General features: G+C 40.6%; 2 protein-coding genes across 4 annotated transcripts; both read right to left on the bottom strand.

Annotated features, from left to right (window-relative positions):
• Positions 1–439: 439 nt before the first annotated feature.
• Positions 440–9,691, bottom strand: LOC145484417 (uncharacterized). 3 transcript variants are annotated; one of them, XM_081463035.1, is made up of 6 exons: positions 9,364–9,691; positions 6,725–6,846; positions 5,747–5,869; positions 3,914–5,086; positions 2,818–3,010; positions 440–2,111 (listed from the first exon to the last, which is right to left on the bottom strand). In XM_081463035.1, exons 2-5 carry the CDS (start codon positions 6,834–6,836, stop codon positions 2,835–2,837), a joined length of 1,584 nt encoding a protein of 527 aa, XP_081319161.1. In that variant the 5' UTR covers positions 6,837–6,846; positions 9,364–9,691; the 3' UTR covers positions 440–2,111; positions 2,818–2,834. The 3 variants fall into 3 exon arrangements, with proteins under 3 accessions (XP_081319161.1, XP_081319162.1, XP_081319160.1); XM_081463036.1 differs by lacking the exon at positions 9,364–9,691 and adding an exon at positions 7,705–7,841; XM_081463034.1 differs by lacking the exon at positions 9,364–9,691 and adding an exon at positions 6,922–6,973.
• Positions 9,692–11,287: 1,596 nt separating this feature from the next.
• On the bottom strand, positions 11,288–23,770 carry LOC145485469 (uncharacterized). The gene is made up of 7 exons (XM_081464133.1): positions 23,552–23,770; positions 19,428–19,542; positions 18,430–18,540; positions 17,568–17,687; positions 15,733–16,518; positions 13,716–13,955; positions 11,288–12,460 (listed from the first exon to the last, which is right to left on the bottom strand). The coding sequence occupies exons 1-7, from the start codon at positions 23,639–23,641 to the stop codon at positions 12,120–12,122; spliced, it is 1,803 nt and encodes a 600-aa protein (XP_081320259.1). The 5' UTR covers positions 23,642–23,770; the 3' UTR covers positions 11,288–12,119.
• Positions 23,771–25,054: the final 1,284 nt, after the last annotated feature.

The raw sequence follows: 25,054 nt of genomic DNA, 5'->3' as shown, positions 1-25,054 counted from the left end.
CCGGCCAGGGCTCGAACCCGGACCGCTCTATCCGGAAACGAGCGCACCAACCATGAGGCCACCGCGCCTTCCACTTGATCATCTGATCTGTGGTAAAAAAGCTAACAGCGTTCTATCGGGAATGCCGTTCTGTTGTTGGTTAAGTTACATACTATCTATTTAACAATGAGGCGAAGCCGAATGGGCTATTGACCCGTGGCCCTTGAAGGCGAAGGGTCTAATTGTTTTAGTATCACCCAACTAGTCGGATAGAAAAGGCAACAATAAAGTTAGTAAATACAAGTTGAAAAAATATTTATTTGGGAATAAAACGAAAGAAAGCGTCACGCTCGATTGCGCAAATTTCGCTACTCGAGGACCATTAGTAATAGTCCTCCACTAGCGTAGCCAATGAAAATTCAGGATTTGCATTAGTCCACTAGTTGGGTGATACTATTCTGTGATAGATTGTGAGTAGCGTAGCAATAAGTGGTTGTTAACAAACTGACGGCCGCTTCTTTGCGTTTTCAAAGTGTCTACAAACACGATTTAGATAAATGTTTGAACAACTATTAGATTTATGCCGAAACAGTTCGCTTGGTCGCTCTCGATTTCTGCGCGTTATAATTAACTCGGGCTGTGCCCTCGTCGACTATTACGCCATAGAAATCGAGAGGGAATAATCTAATTGTTAAATAGAACCCTTGAAGAGAACAAGTTTGGTTAGTTTGGCCGGTTGAGAATAGAGTTTGCATACCATAATCATCGATAAAAGTGCAAATCAAGATTGTGACCTTAATATATTGCGCTACGTGCAGTAAAAAAAGACTTTAGGTCAAGATCCATTTTTCATATCTTAGTGCTGCATAGAACTCAAAAAGTCAAACCTTAACCTTTTGGTTCATGGGCTAACCACGTGACCTACATAGTTCGTATAAAGACATTGATCATGGCAGTTAGACACACAGGTCCTTAAGCTGTGTGCATAACTGCGATCATCATCCATGTCTTTACATCTTTCTCCGCAGCTCAAACTAAAAAACTCGTATTCAGTTGAATGACATAGTTGACGTGCTTGTAATCGAGAGTGAGGTCTTTACGGGAAAATCTCAACCGAGACCTTGCAAAGCCTACAATGCGCGACAAAAGTAGTTGAGACACTTTTAGAAAATGACGCTTTTTGATATGTAATTAAGCACTTATTCTATTTTATTTGCATCTAGCGTTAATTCTCTGATACCCCCGGTCCCCCAATCCAATGTTGCGTAGGCGCTGTGGTCTGTGCAGTCTAAGACTGATAGAAAAAACAACATTGTTTGGGGGAAAGGGGGAAAATGTTTCCCAGACGCTCGAAAATCGAATTTTACTGCCAAGTGCCTCAACACTTTTGTCGCCCATTGTAGGTTTGAGGACCTTTGAGATTTCCCCTTAAAGACCTAACGTTGGAGGCAACAGATTATACGATCAAAATGTTCGAGATAAATATGTTGTTCGAGGTAAATAAGTTCTTTATTATATGGCTTATAAAATGATTTTTTTAAATTACCATTTGCTTTGTTTTTGCAGACCCGTAATCGACCCGTAGGCATTGCGGGGGAATAATTCCCTAGAACTAACCAATCAGAGTGCGTGTTATATCGGCTACAATCACAGTAAATAATAAATCTACATGACGGCTTTTTCAAAACAGGTCAAGGAATAAATTTCATTTTATTTAAATTTGTACATAGCTTTTTATTACAGTTGTCAAACTGCATTGAGCGAATGTTTGAGGTCACAAAAGTTTTGTGTATGTTTGCTAAACATGTCAGGGAACTGATTGAAAAGAAACGATAAAGTGCGTCGTGCAACCACAATGGGATTAACTACATGGGCGCCACTGATCTCAGGCCAGTGTTGTTCTTTCGATTTTTTTAAACTCGCAATTGTTTTCTACTAGGACGAAGCCACGTGTTCATAGTAGTGTCAGGATTGTTTTGGTATGGCCTTGTATCAAAACCGAACAACCTGTTCGTAGGTATGGGCTTTCAGAATCCGAATCCATAGAGAGGAAACTACTTTCTTGTACAGTAGTTAAGTCATAAAACAGAGTCGACTCCAAATTGAGTCATATGTTGGGGTATCGTCTACATCTGAAACAGACAAAACAATGCGACAGTTATAAAGAGCAAAGCAGTTGTTACATAAATGAAAAGCTTTTAAATGACGACCAACTTCTGGTCCCGTTTTTCCTTGCAAATTTCCTCGTACATGTTGAATGAAAAGATATTCGTGTTATTGATATCTCAGCCACTGAAAGGCAAAACTGTTTATTACATTTGTTATCGCTAGAGTTCCGAGTTCTCTAGTTCCCGCATAGAGCTTCCATAGATCGGAAACCGTGGTTTACCGGTACAATAGAACATAGGTTTAGCAACTCTATTGACCAATCAGAGCGTGGGTAGTATCCCAGTTATTTTATGAAGAAAATAAAGCCCCTAGCAATGGTAAAAAAAGACAGCTAAATTACTCTATTGAAATATTCTTGAGAAAATGATTGATGATACATCAAAGAATGCATGAAAAAAGGCTTAAACCACGTTTTAATTCCCCACTGGTCTTATGAAGTAGCCAGAAAACATAACACGTCCTCGTATCTTCATAAGTGTAATAAAATACAGCAGCATTAAACTTATGGTCGGTTTTAAATTTACAGAGCATCGACGGACTGACTAGCCGAACACGTGAAATTTTGCTCTTCTATTGTACTTGCCTTGTTCATTGCCACACACTCGTAAAAACCCGGTTGAATTCAGGTTTATATCAAGTGGTGAAAGATGGAGTTTTATCATTTCTTACCTAATGATGCTAAAAATTTAAGCCACCACTACTTCGTCGGCGGTTAGGTTCTTTTTGGGTTCTACTATCTTCTTTTCAACGCCTTGCTTTTTAATTGTGAGTGGTCCTTCTGTTCCTGGCCATGGGTGTTGGATAACGTAAGCTTGCCCTCCCTGTGGCGAATCAGCTTGCGGGGTCATGCCAGCAGCAGCTTCTGCATTAAATAACAAGAAAAATCGAAAAAGAAATTAAAATAAGAGACTGATTATGACAATTATAGTCTACCCGAAAACCATTTTGTTGATATTTAGAACAGAGTTAACAACGATTCCAGGAAAACTCGCATTTAAACCATAAAACATGATATTACAACTTAAGGACGTTCGCGCGAAAATGTTCCACGCGTTACATTTTCTTCAAACTTCTACTGCTGACATAAAATGAATTACTTGTTTCAGAAATGAAAAAATATTGGGGTCACGGCCTTCGGTTCAGAGATAAAGCGTGTGTAAAACTAGTCTGATTTTGAAAAATTGGCGTGCGTAAATCAGTATGGTCTCCAGGGTTTTAATAAAATATCAAAGATGAATCAATGGAGACAAACTAGCCTTGTACTATTCTATAAGTGGATCCGTTGCGCGCGTTGATTTTTACAACGTCTTCACAAAACGTAACCCCTCAAGAGGCATTTGAAACCGCCGCAGAGATAAACGAAGAGCTAAAAAGAACGGAACTCGATGGTGCATTTTGCAAAAATTTCAAACTTCTAATCGATAGATTTTTTTCAGTTTTTCGCTAAACGTCGAAAATCGGTAGAGAAAATGATCCATCAAAAGAAAAACTGGGGTCACTTAACGTCCAAGATCCTTAAGCCTGGGCAAAGCTATAGCAATGGCCATCTGCCCTATCATTGTTCATTTTATTGCTTAGCGCGCGCTCCATGCATGACGTGGCGTGTGAATTTGCGAGCGCAGTAAGGATGCGCAGAAACAATTAGCGCGAACGTCCTTAAAGTTCTTAAATGGACCGTCCCATGATTTTTTCTTTAACTATTTAAAGGAATTGCTAGGGATGGACTACTGTTTATGGCAATACTTCTGATTCCCTAACAACTTACCAGGGGCGGGAGCTGCCGGCATAGGGTTGGAGCCACCGGCAGGAGCCGCCGGCATAGGGGCAGCAGCCTGCCCAGCGGGTTGAGCAGCAGGGACCGCGGGCATTGGAGAAGCTGGTTGAGCAGGTTGCTGTGCAGGTTGCGCAGGTTGTACGGCAGGCTGAACTGGAGGTTGTGGTTGAGGAATACCTTGTCCATAAAATGGTTGAGGTTGCCCATAAGGTTGCTGTTGTGCATACGGATATTGCTGACCATAAGGAGATTGTTGAGCATAAGGAGGTTGCTGACCATAGGGAGGCTGCTGTCCGAATGGATATTGCTGACCGTAAGGTGGTTGTTGCCCGTACGGTGGCTGTCCATAAGGCGGTCTCTGTGCATAAGGTTGGTAAGGCTGGTAAGGCCGCCTGGGTGGAGGAGGATGAACAGGAGGAGGTGGCTTCGTTGGTGGTTTTTCTTCCTTTTCCTCTTCTCCCTTTTCTTCATTTTCTTCTTCTTTTCCTTCTTCTTCTTTTTCTTCTTCAGTTGGCTTTGCTGGTGGAGGGGGTGGAGGTGGTACTTCTGGAGCTGGTGGACCTCCGCAAGGCTGTTGGGGTGGTTGTGGCGGACAAGGAGGTTGCCCACAAGGTGGTGGGGGTGGGCACGGTGGAGCACAAGGATCCGTGGGACATGGCTGGCCGGCTTGTCCATAGGGCTGCATCATTCCTTGCTGGCCATATGATGGCTGCTGTCCGTACATGGGTGGCTGACCATAGGGCTGTTGTTGATAAGGTTGATAAGGCTGTTGTTGATAAGCCTGTGGTCTGTAAGGCTGCTGTCCATATTGCCCGTATTGCTGCTGGCCATATGGTGGTCTGCCATATTGCTGCTGAGGTGCGTACGGATTATAAGGCTGCTGTTGCCCGTACTGACCATATGGTTGCGGTCGCTGTCCATATTGTTGCCCAAATGGCTGCTGTGGGCCAAATCTACCAGCCATTCCTTGTTGTCCGTATTGTCCTCCCATTCCCATTCCGTAGATATCACCCAGCTTCTTTTTTGGCACTGAAGGTAGAGCTACAAACCCTTTGCAGCTGAACTTGCAATGTTTAAACATATAAGGCTGATGGTTGGCCTTTGCACATAAGTCATTACTCCGCCACTGGCTGCATCTGCTGTCATCATCCATCAGCATTTCCCCTGGAACAAATGCAAGTTCGTTTTTCATTAAGTCAGAACATAACATGTGTAGGAAAATAGTAACAAAATCCAATCTGCCACGAGTAAATCTGGGCTCGAAAGGGCCAGTTACAATCCTGGCCACTTCGCGCTTTTCCAGCATATGGTATTTCTGTTCGTCTCCTCGCCCCCACCCTTAGCCTGCGAACGCAGATGTTTTTCTGATTGTCGTTTGTCTCGGCGCTAGAAACAAGAGGCGAGAAATCCGGATGCTCTCGCAAGCCGCCCCTCCCCCAACACAATCATGATGTTGATCCATTTAAGGTAGACCTACCATTGCAATATTGCTTTTGGGAGAGTGGGGCTCAGAAAATTGAATAATGGCTTCCAACTTCAAAATAAGGCGTCACCATTTGGTATTTTGTTAAGTGTCCCAAGTGTTGCACGATAGCAGCACCGACAGGCGGTTCTAAGCCTATTTTTTAATGCAATCACCCGTTCCAAGTTAATGGCTAGTCATCGTCTAAAATTGCTTCTTACTGAAACACGTACGTTTCTAAGACAACCAATATAGACCCATCTTTAAGCAGTTTACATCTTGCCGTCCAGAACATTTTTAAAAAGCGTTTTGGTAGTGTCCCAGGTAGGAAAAGATACACAGAGTCTATAGCAATTTCTTACCTGGAGCACACATTTTGCAAGCCAGCTTGCACTTTCCTGACATGACTGAAGGGCTTTTAGGACAGTAGCCTCGGGACGCCCATTTCTTGCAGTAAGCTACATCTTTGTCGAAGCAGACACTGTCTGGGAAAGAGCAAGATCAAGGGTTACATGTAAGTTACATTTGTTTTGTTATGTTGCTTTTTATAACAAATTCATTTACGAATCGGTATTCCTCTCTCATCCTTTACAGTTCGATGATAAAACACTGATTATTCTCCGTAGTGTCTAGTATATACAATTATAGCAAATTCAGCGATAGACCTGTCCTGCTGCACGTACTTATTGACTGACGCAGCAATAGAATGGCGAGGTGAAGTCATTACTCTTTGAATGCAAAAGCCCTCTTAGGATTGAGATTGCTCTGACATGGTCACACACAAGTCAATAGACTGAGTGTGACTGGAACCAAACCCAAAACCATAGTAGAACTTAGAACCAAAACCAAATTAATCATCCTAGCCAATCACAAACAACACAGATAATCCAGTGAACCAATTACAACTCGAAGTAATTACATGGAGCTGACGCCAAGCCCCCGAAAACGAATGAATCTGTGTGGGGAATGCAAACGTGTCACGATTGATTTTGGTTTTACTTCTGATTGGATGAAAAGGTGGCGCGAGTTTTTTAAAGCCAATCACGTAGCGTGGTTGATGCAAAACCAATTATTTTTCGACACTGAAATAAAAACCGCTCGAATTACCGTCTTTTAGCTTTGCCTGGTTCCAAACGGAAGGTACAGATGATGCGCTGGGTAGAGAGGCTTGGATGTTGAATTTAAAAAAACGTTTAAGAAAGTCTTCACTGTCGCCAGATGCAATAAAGAGCTAACTTCTGTCAAGGAAGCGTTTTCAAATAGACTCTTCCTGGTTTAACTGAGCATAGTTAACAATTTGAGAAAAATCATATTAATGATGTCGTGAGTAATTGTTTTACCTTGCTTTGGCTTGTCATTGACTTTTCCTGGCTTTTTCTTTTTGTTAACTGGCTTGCCTTGACACAAGGAGCCAAGTATCGTCAACACAACTATAATGGCCGTCGCTTTCATCGCCTCCCGCCTGGTTAACAAGAAAACATTAGTTCGTTAACCGTCCACCGTGTTATTTGAATATTCAAATGCGGTGCATTGCTACCTTAAGAACATGAGCCCTGCTAAGACTGGCAGAACAGGTTATTTGCTTTTCTTCTTGTAAGTGCCAAACTAGGAACCACGAGGCTGAAAAGATATATATGTCACTGGGCAGCAAATATTATTTGGATCATAAAACGTTATTTGACAGATCAGGAGAATGAGAAGCCTTCGAAGACAGCCGCATTTCCAGCAGTCACTCGCGTCCCAACATGACTCAATCTTGCAATATGCAAAAAGCGTCTTTGTTTAAGATGCCAAGAATAAGGGAATTATGAGAGTATATTTATTATTTTCTAAAAGTATATATAATCAAATAATAAACTGTAGCAACGGAAACAAAATAAAAAAATTCCGTGTTGTTCAAGGAATTAACTTAACGCGAGTCTTAGTTTTCGAAACTTTGATAGCGGTAAATTTTCACAGGCCCAGTAAAACATCTGAGTAACTCAATCACCTTCGACCATTCTTGGCAGGTAGGGTCACGCCTACATTAAGTAACTAGTTTTTACGTTTTCGCGAAGCTAAATTTTAAAGAAACTGAAAAAAGTCAATTTTAAGACGTACTTCTCGTTGCAATTGCAGCGTATTAGTCGAAAACTTTGCTGAATAAATCTAAAGCTCTGTTCACGAGATGGTGGCATTCTTCAGCAGTTCAAATTACTCATATGACCTTGACCATTAGGGAAAGGATATCTTAATAACGTTGCAGATTTTTCCTTTAGTAATAACAAACAAATTATTTTTTTTCTAATGTACATATATCTATCTTAAGTACAAATCTCACCTGAACGCCACTTGAAAAGATACTAATTTACCGTTAGGGAGTTTCGTCTGTTTTGAAGACCAAGAGGTGTAATGTAATGATTTTGACTCTTCACTAGATCAATGACCTGATACAAACGTCATCGATAGTTTAATGGAAGGCTGATTTAAGAAATATTTTCTCCCAACCCTCTTGTACACATGCCAGAAATATTTTACTTTCAATCCCTTGAGGAATCCTCTTTTTTTCGTTAAGAGGTATCCTATTTCCTTTTTTTTTTTTTTTGACGTGTTTTATGAATTGAACAATGGTCTTCAGAAAACGTGTCGTTTCAGTCAAGGCTTCAATAAACAGTGAATAAACACTTATTAGCATCAGTTTTGAGTTAAAATATTAGGAAATCAGAATTGTAAAATTTACAACTAGGACTCCTAGGCAAATTCGATCGGTCAAGCTTACTGAGAACTCACGCAAGAGACAGGGGCGGAGCTGAAAACCCCTTCTGTTAATTTACGTCGAGAAAGGTCTTAAAACGGTAACTTGATTCTTGTGTGTTAATCTGTTTGTTTTGAACTGGTGGTTAAGAATTTGTTTGTTTGTTTCGTTGCTTTCTCGGAATGACAACATTGATTTACCGTGCTATCACTTTTACTCGAGGTATATTGTTTTTAAGAGCCTACTAACACAACAAACCGGAAATAATTCCTAGAGCTGCTTACTTATTCTTCGATTTATTCCATTATCCGTTAGTTTGACTGCTCTTCAAATTGCGGTGAATAAACAAATAAAGACTTCCATTTCCTAGTCTACAATTTAGAATGGCAACAGCATGTTCACAGTGGTTAAGATGGTGTGCCAGTGGCCTGACTCCATCCGATGAATGTGCTTCACCTGACCTCCTGCAGGCAGTTGGAGTCGATAATTCTTTTCCTTTCAAAACACTTCAAATTGGAGTTTACAATGTGATGCTTTTCTCATACACCAGCATACACAAAGATACACAAAAAAGAAGTTGATTTCGTAATTATTTTCGATTCAAGGCAATTTGATTGTTAGAGCTTTTTATGTAATATTCTTTTTAAGATTAGATACATAAAGAAGGTAAAAAAAAAAATCAAAATCATAAGTATAAAGTAAAAGTGGAATATATGCCATTCCGTGTGTGAAAACATTTGTCTCATATCACTCTGTAGAGAACATCAACCTTGACTTGCTAGTTATCTCTCTAACTCCTGCCCTAGCCATTCTTTTCACATGGCAGCCGACACACCAATGAATTTCGTCGAAGACTTCATCTGCTGAACAACTAATATAGTAACCTAGCTTTCCTTTTAATTCTCACCCGCCATCTTTAAGGCTCTCACGTCCTTAAGCCATACCCCGTATCTTTCTATGGCCGAAACCCGATTTTGAAATCAGAGACTGCAAGATGAGACTTTTAACAGAAGGAAATAAATAAAAGCAATTCTTTTCGGTGACAAATCCGTCAAACCAAATCAATGAACAGTATAACTTCAATCAGATCCAAAGAAGGAACTTCACCCATAGTGCTTTCGTAGTTTCTAGGATGTTTGAACTCTCTAATTTTTACCGCAAGCCTTGTAGCACATTTGTCTCGCCAGATTAGTCATGCTTGCCGAACACCTTATGAATTCAAAGATACTGTTGTCAATGACCTACCTGAATTATGCGCGGCTGGGACCAAAACAAACTTCTCGTGGTCAAAACACTACCGAGGCGAAACTCTCTGAACTAAAGATGCAACTACCCGTTGGGACATATGAATGGTAAATAATTAAACAAGAACAAAAGGCCACAAGCAAATTCCTCAGGGATCAGTAAGTTTTGTCGAAGTTCATTGCATCGAAAGCAGGTCGGATATCACGATTTGATTACTTCCTTGAGTTCTGCAACGAGGGTAACCTTCGTAAAAGTCTTTAATCTGGATTGCAATAACAGGTAGACATCAGATATAGTTGTTTTTTCGAAGTAGAATATCATTTTCACACCTTACCTGAGGTTGAAGTTATGTTGTGACGCCATGGTCATGCGATGAAAGTAATGAAAAGGAATTGTAATGTCAATTATCGTAAACAATGACCATCGGACATCTAATTTACTGCCACCAGCAGTTCAAAGAGCGAGAGGACTCCTGCTGGTGATAAACTTTCTCTATTAAAGTAGAGCGGCGGTCGTTTTTGGATAAACCGATTATTTTATTCATTTTTTTTTTTCATTTTTTTTTTTTTTCAATTCTTGATTTTGAAAACAGATGACAATTTACAGAGTTGAAAATTGCCCAAACCATGATTGCACGACAAGATATGAAATGAAGCTAACCTACTCCATATACACCCACATGAAAAGCCTCACCCTATCACAATGAGTTAAAATGTGGCTGGAACTTAGGAATTCGACCTTTCAAGCGCAGTTTTATGTGGAATATTTCGCCAATTTTTCCAGTGAAATAGTTTACTGTCAAACATTAACGATCTTTTATGGACAATGATTGCGGGCTCACTACCCAGTAATTCGTTAATATTCGATACAATTTTAAACCTGCTCTGACTAAAAGAAAACATTTTTTGTCGTCTCATGAATAAAATCGGTGGCCTGGTATTTCTCTCGGAAAACTATAACGATTGATAAAAGTGATCTTTAATCCCACTCGCGCTGCCAATGAGTGGAATACCATGGCTGACTTTTTGTTGCGGATGAGTATTTTTCAGTACTCGAGATTGTTCGGAAATCGGATTTTTTCGGAATATTCGGGGGGTCAGAACGTCATAACTTGCCCTTCTAAAATCTGTTAGTTGGCCGGTTGTAAAGTATTTCTAAAAAAGTTTTTCTGGAATGTTCGATCATTTCAGCCTGCCTAGGATCGACAGTTGAACCATTTTCTTTTTTTAAATTTTACTGCCGGTTATAAGAAACAACAAGCATGGCGAATCTGTAAACTCGCAATCTTAAACACGAACTACGCATGCGTACATTGGGTCAGACCAATTTGTACTTAAAACTCGCACAAGAATCACAATGTGTGAAAATCAAACTTAGTTGTTTTGAAATGTTGAGATTCATACTTGGGATAATATTACAATTTAATAATTTTTAGTCTGCGACAAACTAAGCTTTGTGCAGAATATAGTATTTAATATTGTCTTTAACTTCTCCAGAGCGACACTTCTCACAAGACGGACACCTAACAGTTTACTAGTATGATGCATTTTTAATGCTACTAACGGTTCCATTTTCTTTTACCTTTTTGTTGAAAAGTGTACTTGTTATAATATACTTTCCTATATTTATGTTTCTATTTTTGTATATATCCTATTATTGTGTAATCTATGGTTGGTAATAGCTTCAGGGCACCTATTGATAGCATAGGTGTTTTGTAAGCTTCCGGAAGGGATTACCCTGAAATTTTTACCATTAGATTTTAACTTTTAAATAAAGGCGTCTAAGTTAACTCAGTTTTAACTGAACATTCATGATATGAACTCTTAATTCGCGTTCCTTTTTCGTTTTTCGTTCAGTTTTTCTTCTCACTGGATCAGTGTCTAAAATGACGAGGTACAATTAAACTCTCAGAAATGGTTTAGAAACCCGGGGAAAAAGCTGCTAATTCAGAAGATGCAAAGCCTTAGGTACAAAAACATTTAACGTAAACTTGCTATAGGCGGCGCTCTTTAGCTAAATTAAAATATTTAGAGAGGAGACACATCAGCCTCAGCTGATTTTCATGCGCCTCCTCTATCCTGGTCGAGTTGGAATTTGGAGATGTTGAATTTTGTGGAGGGAGAAAGGCGAGAACTAACAACAAACTCATCCCACATATGGAACCGGGCCGGAATCGAATTCGGGCCACATTAGCGGGAGGTGAGCGCTCTCACCACTGCCAATTCCTGGTCCCCATCTTCATGGCGGTCATTTTGCTGTTCCCAAACAACAACATGATATTTCGTCAGGAAGGAACTCGCTTCCCAAAGGGTAGAAATTTCATAGTTAGGATCACCAACAAGGCCGCCGTGACGTCATGTAAAAACTCTCTAAATCGGGATCATACTCGTACATATGAACATTTAAACGAGGAGGTAATAATGAGAAAAATACTGTAATAAAGAAGCAATAAATATAAAAGCTGAACGGTCAAGCGTTTCGCTTGAATGATACCGATAAAGTGAAAAGTAAAATTGCGGTCAAATATCCTTTTGTTTTTAAAGGCGTAGAAACGAGGCGAAAGCTTCAATACAAAGTAAAATTGACCCTTGCGCCTCGTTTGTGGGTCACGCCGCTGATAACTGCAATAACAGTTTCCTAACTACATTGTATTAATGAGCTTTATTTCAGTCTCTCAATTTTGCAAGAATGTTGTCATTTACGCTAGTTTTCTTCAGCTCATTACAGACGCCAGTCTCTAACCTTAATCAGATGCTCTATGTCTTTTTGTATTTCACTGCAGCTGATCCGCTCTCCTCTTTTAAACGTGTTAGAAGCTTCTTGTTCTTACTATAAATTTTCTCTGAAAGCATTAAATCGTTATTCTTGTCCTCTCCTTTTCTCGTATTTTCTTTGTCCTTTGCCTTACGTCCGTCAGCAGCTTTCATCTTCCTGAGAAAGTTGACTTTTTTAGCTTTTCCCTTAGTGACCGTTTCCTTAGAGTTACTTGTCTTTTCGAAGATAGCACTGCCTTTAGCTGGGTTTGTTTCTTTCTGTTTTTTCATTGGTCTAACTGCTCCAAACTGGGGCTGCTGAATAATAGGCTGATACCCTTGGCCTGTGTGATAACATTTAACGGTAATAATTCAGGTAATCTCCGACGGGAGTCAAGCCACCGAGCTACAGGATAGTTGTGTAAAGCACTTGAACTATGACACCGATATAGCAAAAAAAGCCGATCTGAATTATTTAGACCTCATTAGTCATCAGAAGGCATTGCAGTTGACAGAGCTCTGTCCCGAAGGACTATGCAGAAGTGCTCTTAGTTTCAGAAAAGTCAGTGTGTTGACCAGCCCTGCCACATCCTTGGCAGACAAAGTTAGTTTTGATCTGGAGAGAGCTGTGCCTGCTGCAAGTTGCTTACGTCAAAACCTCTTTGTTGCAGCTTGATGCGAACTGCTTTCTTCGACCGTTTTAAATCCCTTCTCAGGTGCAGCAAGCTGGTGTACATATTACTCTAATAGTCTCGGAGCAAATGTAATCCCGTGGGAATTTCGCACTGAAAGCAAGCCACCAGTCTAAAAGTGTTCATTAGGGTCTAGTAAACATGAAAAGTTTTGGTGGCAACTCTGCAACTTGCTGGGACGGGTTTTAAGGAGGGTTGAAAATCGGACGTATATGAGCCAACATGAAAACGAGGCTGGTACATTAAATTCTTTATAAGCTCATCAATTACCATCGGTTAACCACCAAACTTGGCAGATATTCGTAAGTTGATTGTTTAGTAACAAATGCTGATTATGAAGTGGTCACGTGATTTTCTAGCATGAAAACCAAGCTGGAATAGAATATTACATATTACTATATTTAATGTTTGCAAAAGCTTGTCAAACTTACCCAAAATGGGCAGAAATACGCAGTTTGATCATTTAGTGACAGCTGCTGATTATGAGGTGGTCACGTGACCTAGCATGAAAGCGAGGCTGGACCAGAAAAACGCATATAATCTTTTTTAAATGTTCACAATAGCTTGCCAAACTTTCTCAAAATTAATCCCTCGATGATGCGGTTGCACTGATGATATTCTTATTTGTCACGTGGTCAAATTTCCTGTACAGAAACGAGGCTCTAAGCAACCATTCATTTTATGATAAATTTAAACTGGTAGCAACCTACGTAATTAAAAAAGTCAAAAAAGCAACAACAACTTAAAAACAGCAGTAGTAAAAATGAAAATGGCCATATTTTTCACCTTTCGTTAGCGAAGTATTTGTCTAAGTTCGTTTACCATATCTAATTTAACGAAACATCATCATCGTCTTCATTCTCAATATCGCTGTCATCATCGTCTCATTCGCCTTGTTGATTCTCACATCCATCATCATCATCGTCGGAACAGCTGCAGAGGTCCGTGTATAGCAACCCTGCTTTGCAGCACTGACAGCGATTCATCGAGCACCGTTCCTTTGCACATCTGTGTCCAAATACACATTTTGCAACTGGATCAGCAACAACTCGTCGAACAATCAAGTTGCAACCAATTTTAGAAGCTCTTGGATCAGCCAAGACGGACAAGACAGCCGTATTACTAGCATTCCATGCCTTAACGGGGTCTGATAACACGGGTAGTTTCTCAGGAAAAGGGAAAAAGACTTGCTGGAAATAATTTGAGGAGGCCAATGAGTCGATCCTTACATCCTTAGCCAATCTGGGTAAAGATGAAAAACTCGACGAAGAAACCGTTGATGGGATTGAGCAATTCGTCTGCCAGCTGTACCAGCCAAAGGCCACAATAAAAACTGTCAAAGAGCTCAGGTGGTCGTTGTTTAAGAAGAGACAAGCTGAATCTGACAGATTACCACCAACTAAGGCAGCTCTGCACCAAGCCATACTACGAGCACACTACCAGTTGATGGTTTGGAACAATGACTGTGTACCTAATCCTGTTTTACCGTCACCACGAGGGTATGGTTGGACAATGGAAAATAACGAGTAGATCCCTGTCACGACAACTCTTTCGCCCGTTCCCGAGGCTATGATACAGCTCGTGAAGTGCAGATGTGCAAAGGAACGATGGCAGGGACCAATCACTGTCAGTGCCCCAAAGCAGGACTGCTATACACGGACCTCTGCAGCTGTTCCGACGATGATGATGATGGATGTGAGAATCAACAAGGCGAATGAGACGATGATGACAGCGATATTGAGAATGAAGACGACGATGATGATTCGTTAAATTAGATATGGTAAGCGTCGTTAGACAAATACTTCGCCAACGAAAGGTGAAAAAGATGGCCATTTTCATTTTTACTACTGCCGTTTTTTAAGTTGTTCTGTTTTTTTGTCTTTTCTAATTATGTAGGTTGCTACCGTGTAAATTTATCATAAAATGAATGGTTGTTTAGAGCCTCGTTGCTGTGCAAGAAATTTGACCACGTGACAAATAAGAATATCATCAGTGCAACCGCATCATCGAGGGATTAATTTTGAGAAAGTTTGGCAAGCTATTGTGAACATTTAAAAAAGGTTATTTGCGTTTTTCTGGTCCAGCCTCGCTTTCATGCTAGGTCACGTGACCGCCTCATAATCAGCAGCTGTCACTAAATGATCAAACTGCGTATTTCTGCCCATTTTGGGTAAGTTTGACAAGCTTTTGCAAACATTAAATATAGTAATATGTAATATTCTATTCCAGCCTCGTTTTCATGCTAGAAAATCACGTGACCACTTCATAATCAGCAGTTGTTACTAAATAACCAACTTACGAATATCTGCCAAGTTTGGTGGTTAACCGATGGTAATTGATGAGCTTATAAAGAATTTAATGTACCAGCCTCGTTTTCGTGTTGGCTCATGAAAGTACGGAACTTGATATAGTGAACGGGTCATTTTGCAATTTATGTGCGTTGGCTGTTGGGCTGGCGTTACATATCTTCGCTACACAGTGCTGACGAGCCCCAAGAAGGGCGAAACAGCTCTCCACTGTTGCGATCCTACTTTATCGGTTCTTGTCATGTTGGTGTCTCGAAACGTTTTTCACGTAGTATCAGCCTTGCAGTGTATTGTTTGGCTCATACACGTCCGATTTTCAACCCTCGTTAAAACCCGTCCCAGCAAGTTGCAGAGTTGCTACCAAAACTTTTCATGTTTACTAGACCCTAATGAACACTTCTAGACTGGTGGCTTGCTTTCAGCACGAAATTCCCACGGGACTTAATTTTACGACATTTGCTCCCAGACTATAACTTGTAAAGTAATTCCACAACTACATTGAAACAGACGCAACTAAGATTACTTTTTCTAAACGCTCTGATACGCTATACAAAACAAACGGATACTTCCCCGTCCTGTACATGAAAAAGTATCATCCCTTAACAGGATCATACACACCTGGGTTTACTTGGGGCGGATAGGAAGTCTGGGGTGCTTGCAGCTGCCCAGCAGGATATTGCGCCTGATTTGGTTGCTGTGCCTGCTGTTGTACATAAAGAGGCTGCCCTTGAGACACAGTAGGCTGCGTCTGAGGCTGTAACTGATTAGTTTGCATTACTGGGCTCACTTGAGGAGCTGTTTGCTGAATTTGAGGTTGAACGGGTTGCCCTACTGGAGTCACTTGAGGGGCTGTCTGCTGAATCTGTGGCTGACCTTGTAAAGGCTGGGGTACCGCACTTAACTGAGGAACTGTAGGTTGAATCTGAGGCTGAACTTGGGGCGTTTGAATTGCTGGGTTCACCTGAGATGTTGTTTGCTGAATTTGAGGCTGAGGTTGTAAAGGTTGCGTCAATGAGGTCACTTGAGAAGCTGGTTGCGTTGCTGGCCTCACCTGGGACAGGGTTGGAATTACAGGCTGCTGCACCTGCGGTTGCGGCTGTGAGGTCTGAACGGCCGTACCTACCTGAGTTCCTACTTGAGGCGGCACCTGAGGTTGATTTGGCTGGACTTGTTGCTGAACCAGCTGCTGTGGTTGTAGCACCACTGCACCGGCTTGTTGCGGCTGGGGTTGAACTGGTACTTGAGGTTGATAAGGGTTTTGTGGCGGAGCTATCTGCCCTGGTCCGGCTTGTGGTTGAAGGTATCGGCTACATGTGTGAGGACATATACTCTGCCATTCCATGTCGCCTTTACAAAGAGCCTGTTTGGGATTACACTCACTTGATAGGTCCATGACGGGATCACCTATAGATGCAGAATAAATCCAGTGCATTTGTATGTTAACAAGAAAAGGAAAATTGGAGTGCCTCAATAATATAATCGGTCAGTAACGTCAAATTGCCTCTTGAAGCAATTCGCCGCCACGACAACGTTGCCTTGGTACGCAAACGGGGCAGCGGCACTAGCCGCGAATACAGAAACGTCTAATGGGGGCCGGAGGCGATGGACTGGCATACCATGCAGGGGAGTAGTAATAATTCTTATCTGTAGTCAGCTTTTTGACCACGAGGTTGAACTGAGTTTGGTGAGACTGCCATTACCAAGACGGCGCCACTTAATTTTGATAGGTGGCCACCTGAAGGGGAATGGCCGCTTAAGGTGATTCCTCAGTATTCCGTGCTATCGCACCCCTACTGCGCACGATTTTCGCGTCATTAACGCGCGCACACGAGCGCGTGCGCGTGCACAACGTAAGAGATTTCCCTCAAGCTAAGCTCGAAAGCGAAATAAATGCTCGTTTTCTCTTAAACGAGCACGGTGACCCCCGCTTTTTAATGCGTGAATTTAAATTACACGAGGTTATCTACAGTATATCTCGATTTGAAGAAAGGGTTAAAATTCTGCTTAAAACATTTTTTATTTTAATGCTGTAAAGGGCACGTCTTTAGGTAGTACTGGGTATGTGCGCACGAAGAGAATTCGTAATGTAATCGTAACTCCGGACCTGTTTAACTGGCATGGTTTAAAATGTAAGTTCAGGGTCTATTTTGTTTGACTTCTCTAATAAATTAATTCAATATGTGCTTTCTTAGAATTTCTAGTGCTAATTAAGGTTAAGTAACAACAACCTAGTAGGTTGCAAAGGTGCTGTAAAGGCCATCTATGTTGTACAAAAACGAGCACAGTGACTCCTACTTTTTATTGCATTTTTCTAATATACAACATGATTACCAACTGGATGAAAGTTTAAGAAATGTTCAAATACTCCTTTTTTTTGAGTGGAATCACCTTAAAGGAGCTCGGCTGTAACAACAAAATGACCGATATGAAAGAAACCACATGGTTTTAAATACCTGGTGTACACATCGCACAAGTCAGCTTGCAGTTTTCTGTCATGTACTTGTGTTCTGACACACAGCCGCCGTCTATTGCCATTGCTTCACAACCTACCGCTTTGTTGTCACAGATGAATTCTGAAAATGACATCAAAAAAATACGACGTTTTATAATATGCCATTTTCGTATTCTCGGTGTTGGACTGAAACTAGCTTGAAATGGAGGCTCATGCGGGGAAATATCATTAAAAAGAGATTAAGGTCATTTGCAATTGAAAAGATTCCCCGCATTAGCGTCAGGTGCAAGCTAGATCCAGTTCAATACTGAGAATACGAAAATGGACAATTGGCAAGCTTTATTTTTCTGCAAGCCGCTGCATTTTTTTCAGGCCTTAATTTCACAGCGGCGAGTGATGATCAACCATGTTCTTAAATCTTTCTCCTTAGTTCAACCATATGATCTTTCATATATTCATTTGTGATCGGATTGATATCGGATAATTGATCCTGATCCGGATCATCCCAAAGGAACGCACCTGTTGCGTCCTTTTATGAATATATGGAATACGGTTAAGAACATTTAAAAAAGAACTTGCTATTTACACCTGGCGCGCGAGTAAGTACAGACTTTGCTTTTATTGGTTCAATTTTAGCCGTGCGCTCCCACTGATTAGTTTAAACGTTTATATTAAATGTCGCAATATGTTTTGTTGGCGAGTGCTAAGTAAAGTGGATTCGGACGTTTTTGGAGTCGAACTGGCGGTGTATTGCTGGAAATTTTGAGGATTGTCGGGAACATCGTCAGGGCAGTTTCCTTAATCAAACACCTAGCTATACTGATTTGGAATCCTATAAAATCTGTGCCATTAGCTTTAAGTACCTCTGCAGCTGTGAGGACAAACGGTGACCCATTCTTTTATTACGCACAGGGTTTCCTGACGTTTGTCCAATTCTACACCGCATTTACTTGATAAGTCAATCACTGGATCACCTAAGAGATTAGCCACAATATTAGTTAGTCATGGGGGCCCTTGAATCAGCTTAATGGACTGTTATATTTCGGATTTTTTCCGAAAAAAAAGCATTCACCGCCACCATTTTGAAGTGGGAGTGACAAAGAAATTACTCGAAGGGGAACAACGTACGCAGTGGGACAGGGGCGGTTTACTTCCTATCAATAGGCTAATATGGATGTGCCACTGGATGGGGTCGAATTTTCACGATTCGATTGATTATAATGGGGTTGCATTTTCAATAGAAATCACTAGAATGGGGTCGCTCATTTTCTGGAGTTTGGGAGTAGGAAAATTCTGGCAAGTAGCCGGATTTAAAAATGGGAAGATTCGCGGTAAATAATTTACAAAAACTTTCCGTTCTTGAAATCACAATTGGCCATAAAAAGTCCACCAAAACTTCCGTGCTACGGTATTTCGCGACTAATTTGAGATCTATAATTAGTCACAGAATAGACTATAATGAGGGAGGGGCTTTGAAAGGCCAGTGGCACATAACAGAAAAGTAAGTTCCCTTCAGAGTTACGCAGTCGTAAGTATCAAATTATGCACGAGACTAATAGATGCCTAGAGGTTGAAACAAAATATTACAACAAATGCTCAATAGTACGCTACTGATCAGGACTTGATTGTACTCAGAGCATACATAGAGAAAATGGATCCATGGAACAACTCTTTAAAAGTGGTTTCGATTACTAATCGAAACCACTTTTGCTATACGAAAAGGAAAGTGAATTAAAAACCGATTTACCAATAGCTCGATAATGGAAAAAAGCTTCCGGGTATTGTTTTAGAGCTGCAATAAATCTAGCAGCTTTCGTGTATCGAGGACATCATTCGTGTAGGGGGAGGGGGGGGGGCTGACCTGGTACACACATCTTGCATGTCAGCTTGCAGTAGTTGCTCATATATTTAGACCGTGTTCCACAGTAGAATTCGAAATTTTCACAACGTTCCTTCTCGACATCAAAGCACATCTCCTTATCCGCTGAGGGACAAAATAACCAGAATTAGTAGCTTGACACTGTCAGTAGCCAGAAGACAATCATTGTTTTTACTGAGGCGTTGTTTTTGGGGTCGGCATGTGCATCTACCCCCAGTCTGTACCCAGTTCTTTTATGTTCTCTAAGATCATCTAGAAAAATAGAAACTAGGGAGGATAAATGATGGCAAGAGATTATGATCTCTTACCTTTCTGTATAAATTTAGTCCTAAAGTGGAAAAGAGGTTTACACATAGCAAGAAAAATAAATCAGAATTCGTAACAAAAGTGAACAATGTTCATTTCTAATGAATTCTATTGATAGACTGGCCCGCCTAGACTAGTGTGGTATTCGCGGGCCAGTCCAACTGTAAAATGTAGATGTTTTCTTCATTACAGCTGTAATGTTGGCGGTTTTTGTAATAAGCAGGTTTTCCGGGAGCGGGTTATTAGTCCACTGACCAACCCCCATCCCAGGGGACTAGGGGCTGTTCTTTGTCTGTGCTATACCCTTCGACCAATCTGGCATGGTTAGAACTGCCAGGGACAGAAGTCCCAGCCAGCACAGCTCAGTTGGGTGATTTAGACACGCAAGATTCACAACTACAGCGAGGAATAGAAAACTATGGGAAGACGAAAGGAGACCACTACTTTCGTGGGCCATGAGAATAGCCCATTTCCGAGTATCCAGGCTTTGATAGCCTCTCTATCAAAGCGAAATCATACATATGAAAAAAAGTTTAATTTGCATGTGAATGAAATTTCATTTTCATATGAAAGGATGGGCACCAAGACTCGCTTTAAAAAAAGGATTAAGGTAATTCGAAAATGTCTTACTGCCAACCACCGACATTTTGGGGCCGAATAGTATGAGTTTCTACGCTCATTCTTGAAAAAAAAAAAACCGTATAGAACCTATCGCGTTTGTTATCTTGTACAATTGAGGCCTCCACCATCATGGCAATTAACTCCCTAGTATTGAGAAATGCTAACATTCTCTGAAACGACACAGTCTTGAGATCCTGGTTTTTTAGAAAATCCTGTTTTGTAACCACTCATTCCAAATATTTTCTCTACCCTGTCCAATTGTACAAATGAGTTGAGATGAACGTTAAGAATAGATATTAAAAGCAAAAGGACATCATGTGACATGATTTGGCCAATCGCACAAGAGGAAACTATCTCGTGGATTATAGTTGTTTCCATTGTGAAGAAATGAAGTTTAAACCACAGGTAATGTCTAGAGGTAATATCATGGGTGACAAATTACTCCTTAATTTTGGCCCGAAATTTCAGCGTTAATTCATAATTTCACACGTGAAATCACAAAATTTCTACGGCAACATCTCTTTTATCTCGATCTGTGCCAAGATGGCGTCGAGATTTAAGACGGTGACCATTCAAGAAGTTACGGAATTAAAAGAAGCGGTAGAAAACTGAAATATGCGAAAGAGCACAATTAACTGGGTGAGGGTTTTTGAGAAGTGGTGTGACGAAAATAGCCTTGAGAGATACCTGGAGATGATTCTTCCTGAGCAGTCGGATATGGTAGTACTCGAGCGGTTTTACGTCTTCGTGTGTAAACAAGACGGAACCGATTACGAACCGGGGTCCCTAAAACAGATTATCCAACCACTCAGTCTGGAAAACAGTCGTCAGAAAGCTGAAGGCCAGGGGAGTTCCAAAATCCGAAATAATAACAATAACTGGCCATCGACAAGAACAAAGCGTTGAAGCCTACGACTCCGGGAACGAAGACGAGCGACGACCACTTTAACGAGACAACCAGTCGAGTTCCCCTTCAGCGGCTAATTTGTCACCCACGGTATTAAAATGTAATCAAATGGTTTTCTCGTGAAATTAGGAAATAGTTTCACTTGCGTTTTGTCAAAATTCTGATAATTTCCCGAGCCTTTGGGCGAGGGAAATTATCAGAATTTTGACAAAACGTATACTAACACACACTAACACATACTAACTTTCCATCATAATTGTACTTACATACATTAGAGGTCAGCGTACTTGGCACTGTTGTCGTTGATATTCCAGGGGACAATGAGATCAGAAGAGCAATTGAAAGGACAAGATATCTCTTGAAGGGTTGAATCATCCCTCCCTAAAAAACGTCACTGTGATGGTTAAGTTTCACGTTAAGTTTCACGGTCAATATAATGTACAAATTCCTCTAACTGGAAAAATAAATTCTGCCTTGAATTTATATAGTTATTAAGCAGAAAAAAATATAAAATCTTAATATCATAATGTAAGCAACCGCAGTTGCTTCATAGCAAGCGCTTTGGACTCGAGATGTAGCATTTAAAGTTACGTTCAAGCCCTGGCCGTGGTCATTTTGTCATGTTCTTGGGCTGCAAGACACTTTACTCTCGAAGTGTCTCTGCGCAAATTGGCCCGGTGAATTTAGTGTTGTTGTTTATCGCACCCTGAGAAGGACTAGCATTCCATCGACGGGGGGAGGAGGATATGGAGTAGAAAATAATAATAATAATAATAATAATAATAATAATAATAACAATAATAATAAAATCGAGTTAAAAAACCCCTAGTCGTTTCACACGGTTGAATACATAAAACGACGCCGACATTTTAGAACTCACAATCTTCCTGCTGACCATTTAACATTGCACTCTGTTTACAAACCAAAACAACCTAAGACGCACTTGCGTTTAGTGTTATTTTGCAGGTAGCCAGTTACATACGAACAATGAACCTCCGCACACAGAAAAAAAAGGTTTTTACTTCTACTAAAATAGTAAAGGTAATCCATCGTAAACTGAAAGATTATTTGGGCAAGCACTACTGAATCGTTGTTTTGTGGAGGAATAACATGGTTCGTTATACCCGTATCAGGGATCATTTCGTTTCAGTGGGGTCGCGAAGTTTTGACATAGTTACCTGTATTTACAATGAAGTACACGCCCTCCTTTATTTTAAAAACAAGCACCTGTAATCAAACCGCTTCTTACGAACACCTCTACAATACGGACACCTCTATATTGAGGACAGTTAACTTCAACCCAGCGAAACAAGAATTCATATCATCTGTTCTTCTATAATACAACCACCTTCATGATAGGGACAATCAGATCTGCCATTTTGGTGTCCGCGTCAAGAGGTTTCAACTGTACAAACCTACGATATTTAATTTGAAACTATTCAAGCAGAGGATTTGAATTTTCCCCTACAGTGTATCCCGGAGCAACCAACTCCCAGACTCTAGGGTAATACCCGTTCACTTTGGCGTAATGCCTGTTGAAGGATGAGCTCGATCTGAATTGGCCACGAAAACGTTATAACAAGTAAGTCTCAACAAGCAATTACTACGTGCAACTGGTAACGTCTAAAACGTTTTGAAACTGTTATTTCTCTGTGGAGAAATAATACGCTTTAATTGATCGATGCTAGTGCTAAAAGTGGTTGACCATGGTCTCAGTATAAGAAACATTTCAGCACTTTTAATCTAGGAGATCAGAGCAAATCTTCCTATGAGTTTTATCATTGAGGCAGCCCTGAGAAATAAAGTTGACCATCAATACTAATTTACACTTCAACTCATGGACGTTTCCTGCGACAAAAAAATCATTAGAATGGTTTAATCTTGCATTTTATACTCCTCGACTCCCCGATATCTCTACTTCAGTTCTGTTGTATGCAGAGAAAACCTGTTAGTAGTCGTACTGTATCTGCTCAATTATATTTTGACATCAGGATCAGCCTCTTGCATACAGCCACCGCTTCACGCTTGGCAAGACGGAAACGAAACTTAACAAACTTATGACACGAACAATGGAAAATGAATAAAAAGATAGAACACAATCTTAGAGTAAAACTTTTTCCCCAGCTAGAAATACAGTGAAATCGTGGTTCAGTTCATTCGACATTCTTCCATATAACATGGTTTGGTTTTCCAACCAATCGAACGATCAACAAAACCGCTTTCATTTTCCTTGTTTAGACTTCAAGCACTCTTAAGCGGTAAAATGAGCTGCCAGGTGATGGTTACTTAATCTGTTATTTGTTTTGTCTTCTAAAGTTACCGAATTTGAACAACACATAAATAGATTACTCGCAAAACACATTGCCTGAATGTACTCACCTGAATTAATGTGTAGACGATGTTATCGAGTCCCAGACATCCTTGCCCTATTTATTTAACATTTTAGGCTTCAAGTCTCTTTTTACTTAATTTTTTATCGCCTTCACCTCGACCACCGGTATTCGGTCCTCAGAGCAAACTGTGACCTGTCATGAAACACTGGAAACAGAGGTGCATCACAGGTTACCCTCTGGAATTACTGCCAAGTTTAATTCAGCCGCCATCTTTTTTTCCTACGGTGGATTGTGGCAATGGGGCCCATTGCCACAATCCACCGTAGGAAAAAAAGATGGCGGCTGTACGTTTTACCACAATGCCTTGCGAACCTAATACAGCCTATAAGGCACTAAGAAAGCCAAGTGTTTAGAATATTTGTCCCTGTACAAAGGACATTGAGCAGCCTGGGTTTGAAGATTTTATAACGTTTCTGTACGTTTTTATAAACGTTTTTAAAGTTGTCGTGCGCTAAGAACTGTGAGTAAATGTACCAGTCGCCATCTTTTTTCCTACGGAGGATTTCATTCAAGCTTCTTCCCGCGTGAATCCTGAAAAATGTTGCTACGACAAAAAAAGTACAAGAAACTATTAAGATGACAATCTGGATGCCAGAAACACTTTATTTATTGACCGGCTATCAACTTGAATTTTGTAAGGTCAATTGAATGTCGCAGTTAATTTAGAAGAGTGACAGTTCGTGTATTTGAATAGTGAGTATATATAACTCCGAGCATGCGCAAAGCTCCCTCGCAAATCAAATTTCGCACTCTCGTTCCCAATACAATGAGCTCGATCTTTTTGCTTGGAAAGAAATCGAGACCTGTGAGAAATCAGCGTTAATGTTGAAGTTAGTAACCCTCTCCCGAACGATCAAAAACTGTTAATGAACTTTAAGGCTTGCGCGCTATACATGAAACCGGAACCAGGGTTTTCTGGTTTTCTGGTTCCGGTTGCTGAATAGCCCATTTTCGAGTTATCTTGTGCCTTTATCTCAAAACGAGTCCGTGCGAAACCATTCATATTTAAATGTGCTCGGCCTACGGGTTCATTTTCGTGCAAATCAAACTCAATTTTATATGAAAGGTTTACTCGAAGACTCGTTCTGAAAGAGAGGCACACGGTAACTCGAAAATGGCATATTTAGCGTCTGGTATTCGGTCGCCGCTGGAGCGCGGGCTCCAGGAGCGAGATTGTTAATTTCTCGCTTAACGTTCTCGAGCCCAGAGCAATACAATGTTGTTCAAGACGGAGGAGGTGCTCTGGGTGGAGAATATATATTAATTAATTAAAATTCACGGAATACTGAATTTTAACACACACTGTCAAACATCAAGTTAATTGGCAAAAGTTTGGTAGACTTTATTATTAACCTGTCTGAATCACCTGTCCCTGTATTTCT

This window comes from Orbicella franksi, chromosome 4 (assembly GCF_964199315.1).
Source record: "Orbicella franksi chromosome 4, jaOrbFran1.1, whole genome shotgun sequence".
Lineage (NCBI taxonomy): Eukaryota > Metazoa > Cnidaria > Anthozoa > Scleractinia > Merulinidae > Orbicella > Orbicella franksi.
The sequence above is the reverse complement of the archived record's forward strand: the minus strand, read 5'-3'. Positions and strand labels throughout refer to the sequence as shown.

Bases quoted from the DNA above. Each gene is read 5' to 3' on its own strand.
- LOC145484417 (XM_081463034.1), bottom strand. The intron at 5,870-6,724 runs GTAAAACAATTA...GCTCTTTCCCAG, and splicing joins CAATGACAAGCCAAAGCAAG to ACAGTGTCTGCTTCGACAAA. The intron at 3,011-3,913 runs GTAAGTTGTTAG...TATTTAATGCAG, and splicing joins GCCGGCAGCTCCCGCCCCTG to AAGCTGCTGCTGGCATGACC.
- LOC145485469 (XM_081464133.1), bottom strand. From the start codon at position 23,641: ATGTGTTTTGCGAGTAATCTATTTATGTGTTGTTCAAATTCGGTAACT. The intron at 18,541-19,427 runs GTCAGCCCCCCC...CTAATCTCTTAG, and splicing joins ATGCAAGATGTGTGTACCAG to GTGATCCAGTGATTGACTTA. The intron at 13,956-15,732 runs GTGTGTATGATC...CCGTGTTATCAG, and splicing joins TCCGCCCCAAGTAAACCCAG to ACCCCGTTAAGGCATGGAAT.